The sequence below is a fragment of the Cebus imitator genome, unplaced genomic scaffold (genome assembly GCF_001604975.1).
Source record: "Cebus imitator isolate Cc_AM_T3 unplaced genomic scaffold, Cebus_imitator-1.0 Scaffold479, whole genome shotgun sequence".
NCBI classification, from domain to species: Eukaryota; Metazoa; Chordata; class Mammalia; order Primates; family Cebidae; genus Cebus; species Cebus imitator.
The window spans coordinates 962,500-976,454 of record NW_016107794.1 but is presented as its reverse complement, the minus strand read 5'-3'; the positions used below and the strand labels follow the sequence as shown (position 1 = coordinate 976,454).

The following is a 13,955-nucleotide window of genomic DNA, read 5'->3' as shown; positions in this document are numbered from 1 at the left end:
TCAGGGAGAAAAGGCGCTTACTAGAAAAGATACTGTGGAATAAAGTGATGATGCAAACTGCCCTTCAGTGTCCAATGACTTTCATCTCCTGTGTATTGGGATGCAGCACAGTATAGAAAGGTAGACTCTTGATCCAGATGGTGTGACCTGCCACTTACTAGTACTCTGATCTGGAGCAAATTACATAATCTTCATAAGCTCAGTTTACTCATGAATAAAAAATAATAATAGTCTTTACTTTGTACAGTTATGAGGATTAGTGAGGTAGCACACGCAAAACACTCAATAAATGGACTCATTACTGTGCTGGTCTCAAAACTGCATTCTATTCAGCCTTAAAAAACAACACGGAAGCACACTGAGAGCTTCAAGGAGGGCACAGAAAAAAACCTAGAATGTGGAGCTTGCCACCTGCATCTGCCTGCAGAACTTTTCACATACATTTTTGTTTCAAATAGAGACCTTATTGCTAACAGTAAAACTCAAAAAACAATACAAACCACTCAAATATTAAAAACACTGCTGTAGTTACAGCAATCTAAGATTTTAGCAAGGCAGTTATTTTAGAATGTTTCAAAATATTCATGTAAGAAACAATATGGTTTTACTATCCTAAATAACATTAAATAAATCTAAGTGGCTAAACCACAGTAAAAAGGTTGTCAGCCTAAAGGGTAAAGAGGGGTGATCCTGAGTGGGAGGGAAGGATGGTACAGCAGATACTCAGAAGCAGGGTGGAGAAGGCTTTTTAAAAGTAGGTGTGCCCCTAACTAGGAGATTCTGAGATGTCTCTTGCATATAACAGTTTCTTGTAAGATCCTTGTGGATAAATGGTATGATTATCATGTTTGCTGTTAACAGAACATTTGGAGAGACAGTAGATATAACAGCAAAATTTTAAAAAGATTTTGATATCTAATGATGGGCTGAATATAAAAAGAGAAATGTAAGGTGTCAAAACAAAGTCCTAGTCTTGTGTTCAAAAACCAAGCACATTAAGTATAGATTGAAAATGTGAATAGTTGAAGATTAAAAGCTCATTGAAACTAAGATATAATGTGGCTGATAAAGCTACTGCTGAAGGAACAGAAAAAATTAGCAAATAGGAAGTGAGAGTTCAATTCACTTTGCTGATCAGATGACGGGAGATTCTACACCTAGAGAATAAACGGACAAATGCCAGTGGAAGGATTCAAGTAGATGCTGCACTTCTCTGGCCATGGTAAAGGGGACTGATGCATTTTCTAAAGGCCCTTAATGGGCTATTAAATCTAAAAGAAAAATCTTTTAACTTTTTATAGAATTTTTCATATCAGAATCTCTTGAAAAAGAAGGTACTAATTCTTATAAATTATTTGCCATATTTCCAAACACCAATTATAGAAAATTATTATTCTTACTTTTCTTCTCCTTTTTCTTCTCATCTTTCTTCTCTTCCTCTTCACCTCCAGCTCCAAGTAAGGTAAAGATAATTCCAGTTTGAGAATTTACACCTACAGCTGTAACCACCATTCTTCCAGAGCCTTCCATTACATGAGTACCTATAACCAAAAACAGTTTGTTTTTAAAAATTCTAATAGATTTCCCTGCTACCACCAAATTTCAAACTTCAGTAATTATTGTTTTTAACATCCTCAACATTTAAGACAATAATTTTTTTTTTTAAAGATAGGGTTTTGGTCTGTCACTCAGGCTGGAGTGCAATGGTGTGAATATGGCTTGCTATAGCCTGGATCTCCTAGGCTAAAGTAATCTCCTTTGTCACCCTCCTGAGTAGCTGTGACCACAGGTACACACCACTACACTCTGCCTTTAATTATTTATTTATTTTTTGAGATGGACTCCTGCTCTGTTGCCAGGCTGGAATGCAGTGGTGCGATCTCAGCTCAATGCAACCTCCGCCTCCCAGGTTCAAGCGATTCTCCTGCCTCAGCCTCCCGAGTAGCTGGAACTACAGGCGCAAACCAACACGTTCAGCTAGTTTTTGTATTTTTAGTAAAGAAGGAGTTTCACCATGTTGGCCAGGGCGATGTAGATCTCTTGACCTCGTGATCCATGCACCTTGGCCTCCCAAAATGCTGGGATTACAGGTGTGAGCCACTGTGCCTGTTCCACTCTGCTAATTAAAAAAAATTTTTTTTTGGTAGAGATAAGGTCTCACTATGTTGCTCAGGCTGGTCTCAAACTCCTGGGCTCAAGCAATCCTCCGTCTTGGCCACCCAAAGTGGGGGGATTACATACATGAACCACCATGTCTGGACTAATAAGATAAATTTAGTAAGACATTAAATAAAACTTAAATTCTTTTGCTTAAGGTTTTAACTCTAATCAATCATATCCAAGTTCGAAGCTCAATCTACTACTTGCTTACCATGTAATATTGAGTAAATTGTAACAACTCAGTTCCCTGTCTGTACACTTCATAGAAATATAATGAGATTTACATTTCTCATATAAGCCTATAAATGTAAAGAATTTAGCACACTGCCTGGAATTTGTGGGGGTTCAATGAATGCTCATTATTATTAATTGTAACCTAAAGTATGAGGGACACTAGTTATTAGCTTTGCCATTAAAGTGCAGGGAAAACAAGAAATATAATTCAAGATAGTGAAACAGTATTTACTGAGTACTGTATTTACTGTTATACTATGTATAACAGACAATTTATTTCTTTTAACAATTCTGGTTTTCTCCAGACTCTGATTTTTTAGGTTCTATTTTGCCTTACCACAGGTAATCAGATGTCGGCAGTGAATGTGCTCAGGCAAAGTAAACAGTTTTTAGTCTTGGTCACATCCCCACCAGAATACTGCTTTTAAAAATCTAAACTTAAGAAGCCAAGAACAGCAGTCAGAGATGGCATCATGAGAGTACATTTAAAAATAAATGCATGTCATGTTTTTTACTACATTTTTGGAATGGGGAAATAAATGCAGAAAAACTTTCCCACCCATACTGCGATAAGGGACTCTACAAAGTTATTTCAGCCTTTTCTTAAATGTGGAAAATTTATATAGAGTTCTCCTCGTATACTTGGTGTGTTAGGAACCTGAGTCTACATAAAGCTTACCAGTCATCTCTGTTAAAACAGAAAAGGACCAAAGTCCAGTTAAAGAAAATCAACCTGAAGAGCTAAGCACTATGTAAACAAGTGAGATGTACATAAAAGTCCATGCAGTATACATAGCAAACAGGAGACTATCTTAGTTTGTTATACATTGTGGTCTCGTTAACCTGTGATGGTAAGTACGATTAGATAGCTTCCCTCTCTTTTGGAAAAATTATAGATTTTATTTGGTTAACATTAACTACAGTTTCTTAGAAACATGGTAAGGGAAGTAGAATGAGTTAACACATTATACTTAAATACATTATACTTATAAATCCAAGATCTTTCTGGCTATTTGGTATGGATTACAAGCACACCAATACAAAGAAAAATCCAAACAGAGTGTGAATGTTCAGAGTGTGAATGTTCTAAGTGGCACAGGATACTGAAGGTATATGCATCTCAAAATTTTTTTGATGAAACCTAAGTCTATATTACAATTGGAATTTTTATCCTATTTCTAATGGTGTTTATAAATGTAATTACTCTGATTTTTTGCAGTAAGATTTTCTGGCCAGTATAAATGTGTATGGTTCTTTACAATAAGCTTCTTTTGGCGCACGTATATAAATCTTAAAAAGTTATGGTTAAACAAGTTTTGCTCTAAAGTTGTGATTCTAGCTTAATTGACCCTTGCAATATCACAGGTTTGACTCTGGTTTCAGCAGCAATCGTATGACAATGTATGAAATGTTGGCAATCTATCAACATCTGATAATGATAGAACACAGGCTACATTTAACTTTCCCAAAACTCTAGTATAAATTCAATCTAACAAGTACAGTTCTGATAGGCAATTTCATAAATTCCATAAAGAATACTGGGAAATTAAGAATAGGAACCTTAGAACCTAACAGTTAAAAGAACATGATTTTGGGGGAATTTGTGATACTGTGGTTTCCTCTCATGCAGTTTTGGAAGAAAACTTGTAATTTTTCTCTCCATCCTTTCCATTTCATATCTACTTACTTCAGCTTACTCCAGGCTATCACAATCAGGTTATTACAAGAGCCTCCCATGTAGTCATCTCCATTTCAAACAGTATCCTCACGTATCCTTCCCTTCTTCGATCCCAGAACATATTCTAAGCATGTGCAAATTCAATTCTGACTAGATGGAGGTATGACTGTTAGATCTATTGTTGGTTAGTCATATAATACTAGATAGTTTAGGTCTCAAACTAATTCTTTAGCAGTTAGATGAAGGAGTTGGATTAGGTAAACTTTAAGGATTTTACTAGTTCTTAAGAAAAAATAACCTGTCCTTTGTAGATCACAGAGAATTCATTAATTTGCTTTAAACATAAAATCATTCCTTTATACTTCAGTAGGCATTAAGAATAGTCATGATACAAAATAACAGACCAACTCAATAGATATCATTAGGCCTCTATTTCGGTTTTATCATTATACTAGCACGAACACTGAATCTCAAATCTCTTGATTTGTTGGACTCCGCTCTCTCATTTGTAAAATACAGCTCTGCATTCAAAGATTTCTAATGTTTTTGTCAGTTTACAAAAAAAAAAAAAAAAAGTCACCAATGATTACAACAGTAGAAGGTAACATAAAATACAGATTCCTCTTTATATTATTGACTTTTAGGAAAATGGTGCTTGCTGGCAATGGTACACAGTTGTGGAAGAGGAAAGTGTTCAAAGATATAAAAGAAATTTGTACCTGATAGAAGTAAGGGATCCTTATCTAAAGACTTTTTAACATGATCTGATTCACCAGTCAAAGAGCTTTCATCAATTTTAAGATCGTTGCCTTGAATAAGTATGCCGTCAGCTGGAAGAAGATCACCTAAAATAAAAAGCAATGATATACTAAACTATAAACAGGATTACAGTAATTTTATGTTTAGTGTCAGATGTATTGCTCTTTTTACTTACCATATTTCACTTGAGCAATATCTCCAACAGTAATGTCAGCTACAGGTATCTGAATGACCTGACCACCCCTGATGACAGTGAACTTCTGTTCTTGTTCAATTCGGCTCTGCAAACCTCTAAACTGTTTTTCCTTACTCCAGTCATTGAAAGCTGTTACTAACACCACACACACTACAGATAAGAGGATTGCAGCTCCTTCAATCCAACCAGTTTCACCTTCACCTTCTTCCTCCCCAACAGAAACTTCTCCACAAACTATTTGGAAAGAAAGAAAATGCTTATCAAAACAAGATTCTGAATTGATGACAACATATATATAAGTCTAAATCATATTTTTGTGTTAATTATGTTTATCAATTGTACATACAGCAATAACTACTTTATTAAATTCAAAGTATTCCACAAGAACTCTTACTATGTCACTTTTAAGTTCTCTGCCTCTGAGATTCTCAATCTCAGGAGATGGAGGAAGTCTAGGTAGTTAAGAGTAAGGACACTGAAGGAAATAAAATATCAGTCCTAAGGGAAGTTATTATTTTTGATACCTGGTTTCTTCATCTGTCAAATTATGATACCACTACCTATTTCAGAGTTATTGTGAGGATTAAATGTGAGGATACCTGTAAAGTAGGTGTAGAACTGGCTAAGGCTTTCTTCACACTCAACCAAGGGTTAACGATATTGTTACATATGACAGACAAGATATACGTGAATAGTATTATGTGAAACACATGAATATTTACTATGTCATTTTTTACTGAACTGTGATCAAAGCTTGGCTTTTATAACATGAAAAGTTAAGCAAAGTGCTACTTGTTATTCCAACTATTTGAGCCCATGCTGGCTGACAGATACCATTTTAGGAGTTAGAAATACAGTAGTGAATAAGACACACAAGCTCCCTCTCCTCATGGAATCCATACTCATACTGGGGATGGTGTATGAAGAATTCAGATAATGATACACAAATAATTAATTTCACTTATCAAAAAGTGCCGTGGAGAAAATTAAACAGTGAAGTGCTATTAAATGAAGACAGAAGGATAATTGAGGTTGAGTGAGCAGAGAAGGCCCCTCTGAGGTATCCATGACATTTGAGCTACAAACCAAATGTTGGTAGAGAACCAGCCATATAAATCTAAGGAAAAAAAAATACAGGTAGAGTGTAAAGTCAGTACAAATGCCCTAGGGCAGCAGAGAGATCAGAAAAGGATGGGGGTGGGGAGAACAGATCCAAAACTGTATAGTCAATAATGGTGAAGAACAATAGAACAGTGGTTTTTGACTTCAGGCTGTAATCTAGTTGTAAGTCCAAAATCAATTCAGTGGCTCATGACCAGCATTCTGAAAAACGAAACAAAACAAAATAGAAAGGACAGATATATAGTAAGGATAAGTGTTATTTCCTAAAACGTTGATTACTTATAAATTCACAGGAAGGAATATGGGCTTCTGGGTTGCTACGTGAAGTTATTTCTTTTTCAGTTGAAGTGAAATGTCTGAAAGCCACTGGTTCTCTTAAAACAGACAAAACAGGAGGATTATTTAGAAAAAAATGAGTAAATAAATGACACCAGAAATGATTAAAGCGTGTTCAAGCATGGTCAGCACAGATTGAAGAAAAAAAAATCTGAGGTGTGAGGGCGCTGACTAAAAAGCAATCTGGGAGGGAAGACAGGCAATGAATTAAGATCAATTGGGAATGAAATATAACAGTTACAAAAACAGTTAACAAAAAATATCCTGAGAACCACCAGCAGGATTCAACCATCAATGTGAGGAAGAAGTAGGATAATCCAACAGAACCTACTCCAACCCAAATACCAGAATTTCTATTTTAATTATTTTCAAGCTCAATAAATCACCATGTGTCACTGTGTTTAATAGCCAGTTAAGTGATTTTATGATTTACATGCTGTTTAACAGTCAAAGCTGTAAGAATGACTCTCCTCACTAGCCAGAAGACAGGAGATTAACTCTGAATGAGAGCAAGTTTAGACTCAGGATCAGATGACAGTTGAAACACCATGCTGACCACTTTCACCAACTTGGAAACACAGCTAACATATTATCCAAGTGAAGCATTTCACTGGGTTTTGATGTCATTTATGACACAAAAAATGCAATACTTTATAACAGCTTGCAAAAACAACAGATTGACATCAGACAATGAAATTTACCAGTCATATTTCAACAAATTCCTTTGCATAACTGATGGGTAGGGATCATGAAAATGAGTATGATTTAATAACTACAATTTTCCCACTTGGATTTATATAATGTGTGTTTCTTTTCAGCTATGAGACATTAAAACCAAGTTCTGAAATTAATCAAACTTAGACCTATATCAGGTTAACAATAATGTTTTATGGCTACAAGAAAAAAGCAAATGTTAAATTTTATTTATTTATTTATTTTTTGAGACAGAGTCTCTGTTGCTCAGGGTGGAGTGCTGTGGTGCCAATGTGGCTCACTGCAGCCTCAACCCTCAACCGCCCAGCCTCAAGCAATCCTCCCACCTCAGCTTCCCAAGTAGCTTAGACCATAAGGTGAATGTTACCATGCCAGCTCGTTTAAAATTTTTTTTATAGAGATGGCATCTTGCCATGTTGCCCAGGCTGGCCTTGAACTCCTGGCTTTAAGTGATCCTCCCACCTCAGCCTCTCAAAGTACTGGGATAATAGGTGTGGGCCACTGTGTCCAGCTTTGTCTTTTACTTTCAACTTCTATTTTTTATATAAGCTTAAAATATACAAATTATATATAGTTATAAATATAATTAATAAATGCATCATTTGGAATTACATGCACTTTTTTTCCTGAAAGCATAAATAACCAAAAAAGTTTAAAGACCAATGCAACAGAGGTTAAGGAGGGGAAAAAAATTATAGACAATTACACAATTTTCAGCTCTAAATCTGACATTTTTATTCATCACTAAACTACTATTTCAAAAGAGAACTTGAAACAAATTAATGACATATATCATACACAGTTCTATTCTACATCATACAGACAAGCCCAAAATAGTCTTGAAATAGTAAAAAATATAAATCCTTTCCTATTGACAATGATTACAAATTTTTAGAGGAGTTATGGGGGAAAAATGATCAAAGTTACAAAATGACTATAGCTTACAGTTATATATGTATAAATATATAAAGATTTAAACATTTTCAGTAAAGTCCAAGCTAAAATATAATAAAAATCTGTATTATCAAAGATGTAAATATATTCAACTGAGAGACATACACAATCTAAATTCAGTCAGTACTCTACCGCAAGCCAAATATTCCATTTTAAAACCTCCTAGTTGAGCTATTTCTTGGGTGATGTATCAAGTGTGTACATTAATAGTATAGAGAAGTAGTTTTCAAAGTGCTATTGTGAAACCTGAGGGGGATTCCTATTTTCATAATTTGAAGACATAATTATTGGCCTCATATTTCATTAATGAATAACAGAATTTTCTAAATATTACATCACATGTGATAATGTGACATATTAAATACACAAGCAGATATGAGAACCCTGCTGCCTTCAATTAAGCTGGGCATTAAAGAGGTATGACACCACTCTACATTATTTCACTTAAAATTTCATTATTGGGGGGAACAGTTTTCATCAAAATGCTATCTATGTGAATATGAATAGATTATTATCTTAAAATGCATTGATATATATTTTGTCCACCTTTACTGCAGTATGACTGATGAAACTGCATACATTTAGGGTATACAACAAAGTATTTTGATATAGGTATACACTGTGAAAAAATTACCACAATCAGTTAACATATCCATCACCTCATATAGTTACTTTTGTGGTGAGAACACATTGATAAATATTAAAAAATTTTTCCATTTTAATTTAAAATATAATAAACATTTATGGGAAAAAAGTCATATAATCAAAACCTCTTTGGAGCTCTCATTACTCCAAGAGCTTAAAGAGGTTTTGATACCAGAAAGTTTGAGAATCTCTGTTATGCAGATATCAGTAACTAAAGACTTATTTATGGTTTGGGCTATAGCATATATGTTCACATCAAATAATATTAGTAAGAAATTTTGATCAGATTTCTATGCCTGCAGATTTACAGATTCCTTTTAAGCAAGTTACCATACCTCAGTGTTGAGATAGAACATAACAAAAAGATACATGTAGTGTATTAACAAATGATTTTTTAAAATGCAAGCCTGGGTACGATGGCTCACGCCTGTAATCCGAGCACTTTGGGAGGCTGAGGTGGGCAGATCACCTGAGGTCAGGAATTTGAGACCAGACTGGCCAACACGGTGAAACCCTGTCTCTATGAAAAATACAAAAATTAGCCAGGCATGGTGGTGCATGCCTGTAGTCCCAGCTACTAAGGAGGCTGAGGCAGCAAAACTGCTTGAACCTGGGAGATGGAGGTTACAACGAGCCGAGATAGTGCCACTGCACTTCAGCCTGGGTGACAGAGTGAGACTCTGTCTCTCTCTCTCTCTATATATATAAATATGTGTGTATGTATTATGTATGTATGTATGTGTGTGTGTGTGTTTGTGTACATGTATAAGTGAATACTAAATAACTTTTCACTATGGAGAAAAAATCTTTATATGTTTCATTAAGAACTTCTGGTGAACTCTGACTCTTAAAAGGGCCTTAGAACACTGACAGCTCTAGATTGTCTTCTCAGTTGGATTTTAATACCTGTATCTCCTTTAACAAATTTAGCAAAGGACTTGTCACTACATTTCACAAAGGAAGCAGTTTGAATTCCAAAAAGCTTTGTCCCAGAACTTGCTGGTAATAAACTCCACTTCTTAAAAATATTTTTCTTTTGTTTTCTAAGAAAATTAAAATGTTCCAAGTAAAAATCTTTTAATAATCTGCTAACTCAATTCCAGAAAACTAATTCCCAATATTCTATAGTGACAGCTAGGTAGGTGGAAAACTGAAAAAATTCAGCTGTATGTTAAGATGATAGAACCACTCTTTTCAGATAATCACATACATCTACACACCATCATACATTTACATATGAGTGCTCATAGACACATGAAACATACTTAAAAATCTTAAAGGATAAAAGGGTATAGCAGGAATCTCTAAGAAGTGGGATTTCCAGTGAATGTTATTTCTTCTGGACTGTCTTCACTCACCCCTTATTTTTTTAAACAGTAAAATCCATACTACTTATTTAATAAATTATGTTTCAAAAGTAATTTATCTCAACACTGAAAAAAATATTGTTTAAATCCTTTATAGTGATTTTCAACCAGAGGCAACTTTGCCCACTATGGGACACACGACAAAGTCTGGAGATGTTTTTGGTTGCCTCACGGGGGGTGGGGTGACGATGAATATGATGACAAAGAATTTTGTTGCTCAAAATGGCAGTCATGCTGCTGGTGAGAAACCATGATATACACTAGTCTTGGATAAACTGGTTTATGCTGTGTCCAAATTTCTTTAAAGAAAAAGAATACAGTCCTTACATGAGCCCAAGTCCATCTTTTAAATAATTACATGATTATTGATAGAGTTTGGATGTTTGTCCCCTCCACATCTCATGCTGAAATATGATCCCTAGTGTTGAAAGCAGGGCCTAGTGGGAGGTGTTTGGAACATGGGGGTGGATCCCCCATGAATGGCTTGGTGCCCTCCCCATGGTGAGGAGTTCACATAAGAGCTGGTTCTTTAAAAAGTCTGGCCCCTGTACAGCCTGCAGAATCTTTTCTTGTAAGTTAGCCAGTCTCAGGTATCTTTTTTTTTTTTTTTTTTTTGAGATGGAATCTTGCTCTGTCGCCAGGATGGAATGCAGTGGTGTGATCTCAGCTCACTGAAACCTCTGCCTCCCAGGTTCAAGCGATTCTCCTGCCTCAGCCTCCTGAGTAGCTAGGACTACAGGTGCGTGCCACCAGGCCCAGCCAATTTTTGTATTTTTAGTAGAAACAGGGTTTCACCATGTTGGCCAGGGTGATCTTGATCTCTTGACCTCATGATCCACCCACCTCAGCCCCGCAAAGTGCTGTAATAACAGGTGGGAGCCGCCGCGCCCAGCCTGTATTCTTACACAGCAATGCAAAGGGACTAACATAATCACCTTACCCAACTTTTAGAGTTAGCAAATATCTCTTCACAACTCGAAAGTTACAGAAATGAAGCTTTCACAAACAAAAATATTTTGGTGAATTAACCTTTTGACATGTAAAATACTATTGGTTTATTTTGTATTATAGCTACTATTATATAGAAACCAAAACATATGCTAGATTTCCTACCAGTTAAAGAATCTACCAGCAGAACTATTAATTTTAAATAAATTTTTTAAAAGGCAGAAGAAGAAACTTAAAAGAGAAAATGGGAGAAAAAAACATTTGTAGCTACAAGTTAAAGCAAATCAACCACTCTATAAATCTATTTCTGTTGGTCAGGAAACTCTGGATAGGTTGAGTATTCCTTATCTGAAATGCTTGGAACCAAAAATGTTTTAATTTTTTTCAGATTTGAGAATATCTGCATATATATAAAATGAAATATCTTGGGGATGAAACCCAAGTCTAAATATGAATTTATGTTTCATATATACCATATACACATAGCCTAAAGGTAATTTCATATAATATTTAAAAAATAATCTTGTATATGAGACAAAATTTGTGGTAACTACTTATATGTGGAATTTTTCCACTTGTAGCATCATGCAGGCACTCAAAAATTTTGAATTTCAAAGCATTTTGGATTTTCATATTAGGGATGTTCAACCCATAGTATAATGGCAGGAAATTTTCTATAATGACAAGGAAATTACCCAAATGGTATATATAGCAAAACATTTTAAGATCTTGAAAAATAATGAATTTGGGAAGAGAACAGAATTTCATTTTCATAATGACATTTTCTGAATAAACCAAAACTTAAAAACTGAAATTGTTTCATAGTATAGTATTCTAAAAAACTGAAAAACTGTGATAGCAAAGACCATGTCATATACATGGCATAGGTCTGCATCAGACACATAGTCAGCATATACTGGATAGGTTATTTAACCTCTGTGCCTCAATGTAAAAGGGAGGTGACACAATCTAATTCATAGGGTTACTGTGAAAATTATCTGAGATAATGTACTTAAAATACTTAGAACAGTGCCTAGAACATAGCAAACATCAATAAATGCTAGCCAGCTATTATTATTATGCATTAACTAAATGAATTAGCTGAACTAGCATCAGACATGTCTTCCCCACCCTGCCCCACCCCCATTTACTTACGTGCATTATCCCCTTCTGGAGGCTGATAAAAAGAAAGGCCCAATGATACTATGGCTGCAATTTCTAATATAATTAAAGTGACATCTTGTAATGCTTCCCATACTAATTGAAGAAAGGTTTTTGGCTTTTTAGGAGGTATAAAATTCTTTCCAAACACTGCTTCTCTTCTTTCTAAATCTGCAGGGTTTCCACTTAAACCTAATAAAAAGAAACACATTTCAGTGAAGTTTTACTTCTTACAAATTAATCTATTTTTATCCAAAACACCCTAACTCACCACTCTAGATTGTAATTCCTAAGACCCTACCAAAACGTTTATTCTCATGCTTTAAGTGCACAGAATTTGAAGCACTGACAAACACGTGTAGGTCTTGAAAAGAACGCTTTAAGAACATAAGTCAGGACTAGATTAAGAATTTTCACTCCCCCAACTGCTTATTTTTGTTTTTTATTTTGTTTGTTTTTTTGAAACAGAGTCTTGCTCTGTCACCCAGGCTGGTGTGCAGTGTGGTGCAATCTCAGCTTACAGCAACCTCTACCTCCCAGGTTCAAGCCATTCTCATACCTCAGCTTCTTGAGTAGCTAGGACTAGAGGTGCATGCCATCATGTCCAGCTAATTTTTGTATTTTTAGTAGAGACAGGATTTCACCAGGCTGGTCTCGCACTCCCGACTTCAGGTGATCCAGCTGCCTCAGCCCCCCAAAGTGCTGGGATTATAGGCATGAGCCACCATGCCCAGCCAGAAAATGCTTATTTCTGATTGTATTATCTTATACCATCTTGTAAATGTTAGCAATCCAACTGTTATGACAGTTTGATGGTTTTCAAACATTTCCCTGACTTTAGGATATTTCCCCCCTCTAAAATTGGGAAGTTTATATATAAAGATATATATATGTATGTAAATTCGATTTAGTTATTGCACCCTGGACAACTGTGAAAGTCCGATTTTTACTCTCATTCACTGAAATAACAGTGAAAAGTTAATCTATCACAAGCTCTAAAAGCTTCTCTACTGAAATGCCTCTGTTAGACTGATAGAAGATTTGCAAGTCATAAAACAGGACACTTAGGATGATCTTTCTTAAAAGTGCTAGGTGGTGCTATTGACTGTATCTATTGTCACTTAAGGTAAAAGGAACACTGTAGGATGCAACATTTGTCTGGAGTATGGAATTAGAAAGATATGAAGAGGTTAAGAGACAGCTAGTGGGATTAACATCCATTTGCCATTCCTCCATTCTACGAAGTAAGTCTTTAACTTTGTTGATTCTATCGAATCCAGATATATCCCAATTAGTTAATGCAAAGTGGGTACACATGTACATTATTGTCGGGGCATAACAGTACAGACAGTGGTGACAAATGACATTTTTCCTTAGTCTATTTAAGAATGCTAGAGAAGCTGGGCACAGTGGCTCACACTTATAATCCCGGCACTTTGGGAGGCGGAGGCGGGAGGATCACCTATGTCAGGAGTTCAAGATCAGCCTGGCCAACATGGCAAAATCCCGTCTCTACTAAAAATACAAAAAATTAGCCAGGTGTGGTGGTGGGCGCCTGTGATCTCAGCTACTCAGGAGGCCAAGACATGAGAATTGCTTCAACCTGGTAGGCAGAGGTTGCAGTGAGCCGAGATCATGCCACTGCACTCCAGCTTGGGGGATAGAATGAGATTCTGTTTCC

The 13,955-nt window shown here is 35.7% G+C and overlaps 1 protein-coding gene across 1 annotated transcript in view; it reads right to left on the bottom strand.

The window, feature by feature from the left end:
* Positions 1-13,955, bottom strand: part of ATP2B1 (ATPase plasma membrane Ca2+ transporting 1) — a 118,629-nt gene that overhangs the window by 41,302 nt on the left and 63,372 nt on the right. The window contains exons 3-6 of the mRNA XM_037732924.1: positions 12,269-12,466; positions 5,007-5,261; positions 4,792-4,917; positions 1,392-1,541 (exon numbers count right to left, since the gene is read on the bottom strand). Of these exons, the coding sequence (XP_037588852.1) occupies positions 1,392-1,541; positions 4,792-4,917; positions 5,007-5,261; positions 12,269-12,466 (729 nt within the window). The remainder of the gene's footprint in view (positions 1-1,391; positions 1,542-4,791; positions 4,918-5,006; positions 5,262-12,268; positions 12,467-13,955) is intronic.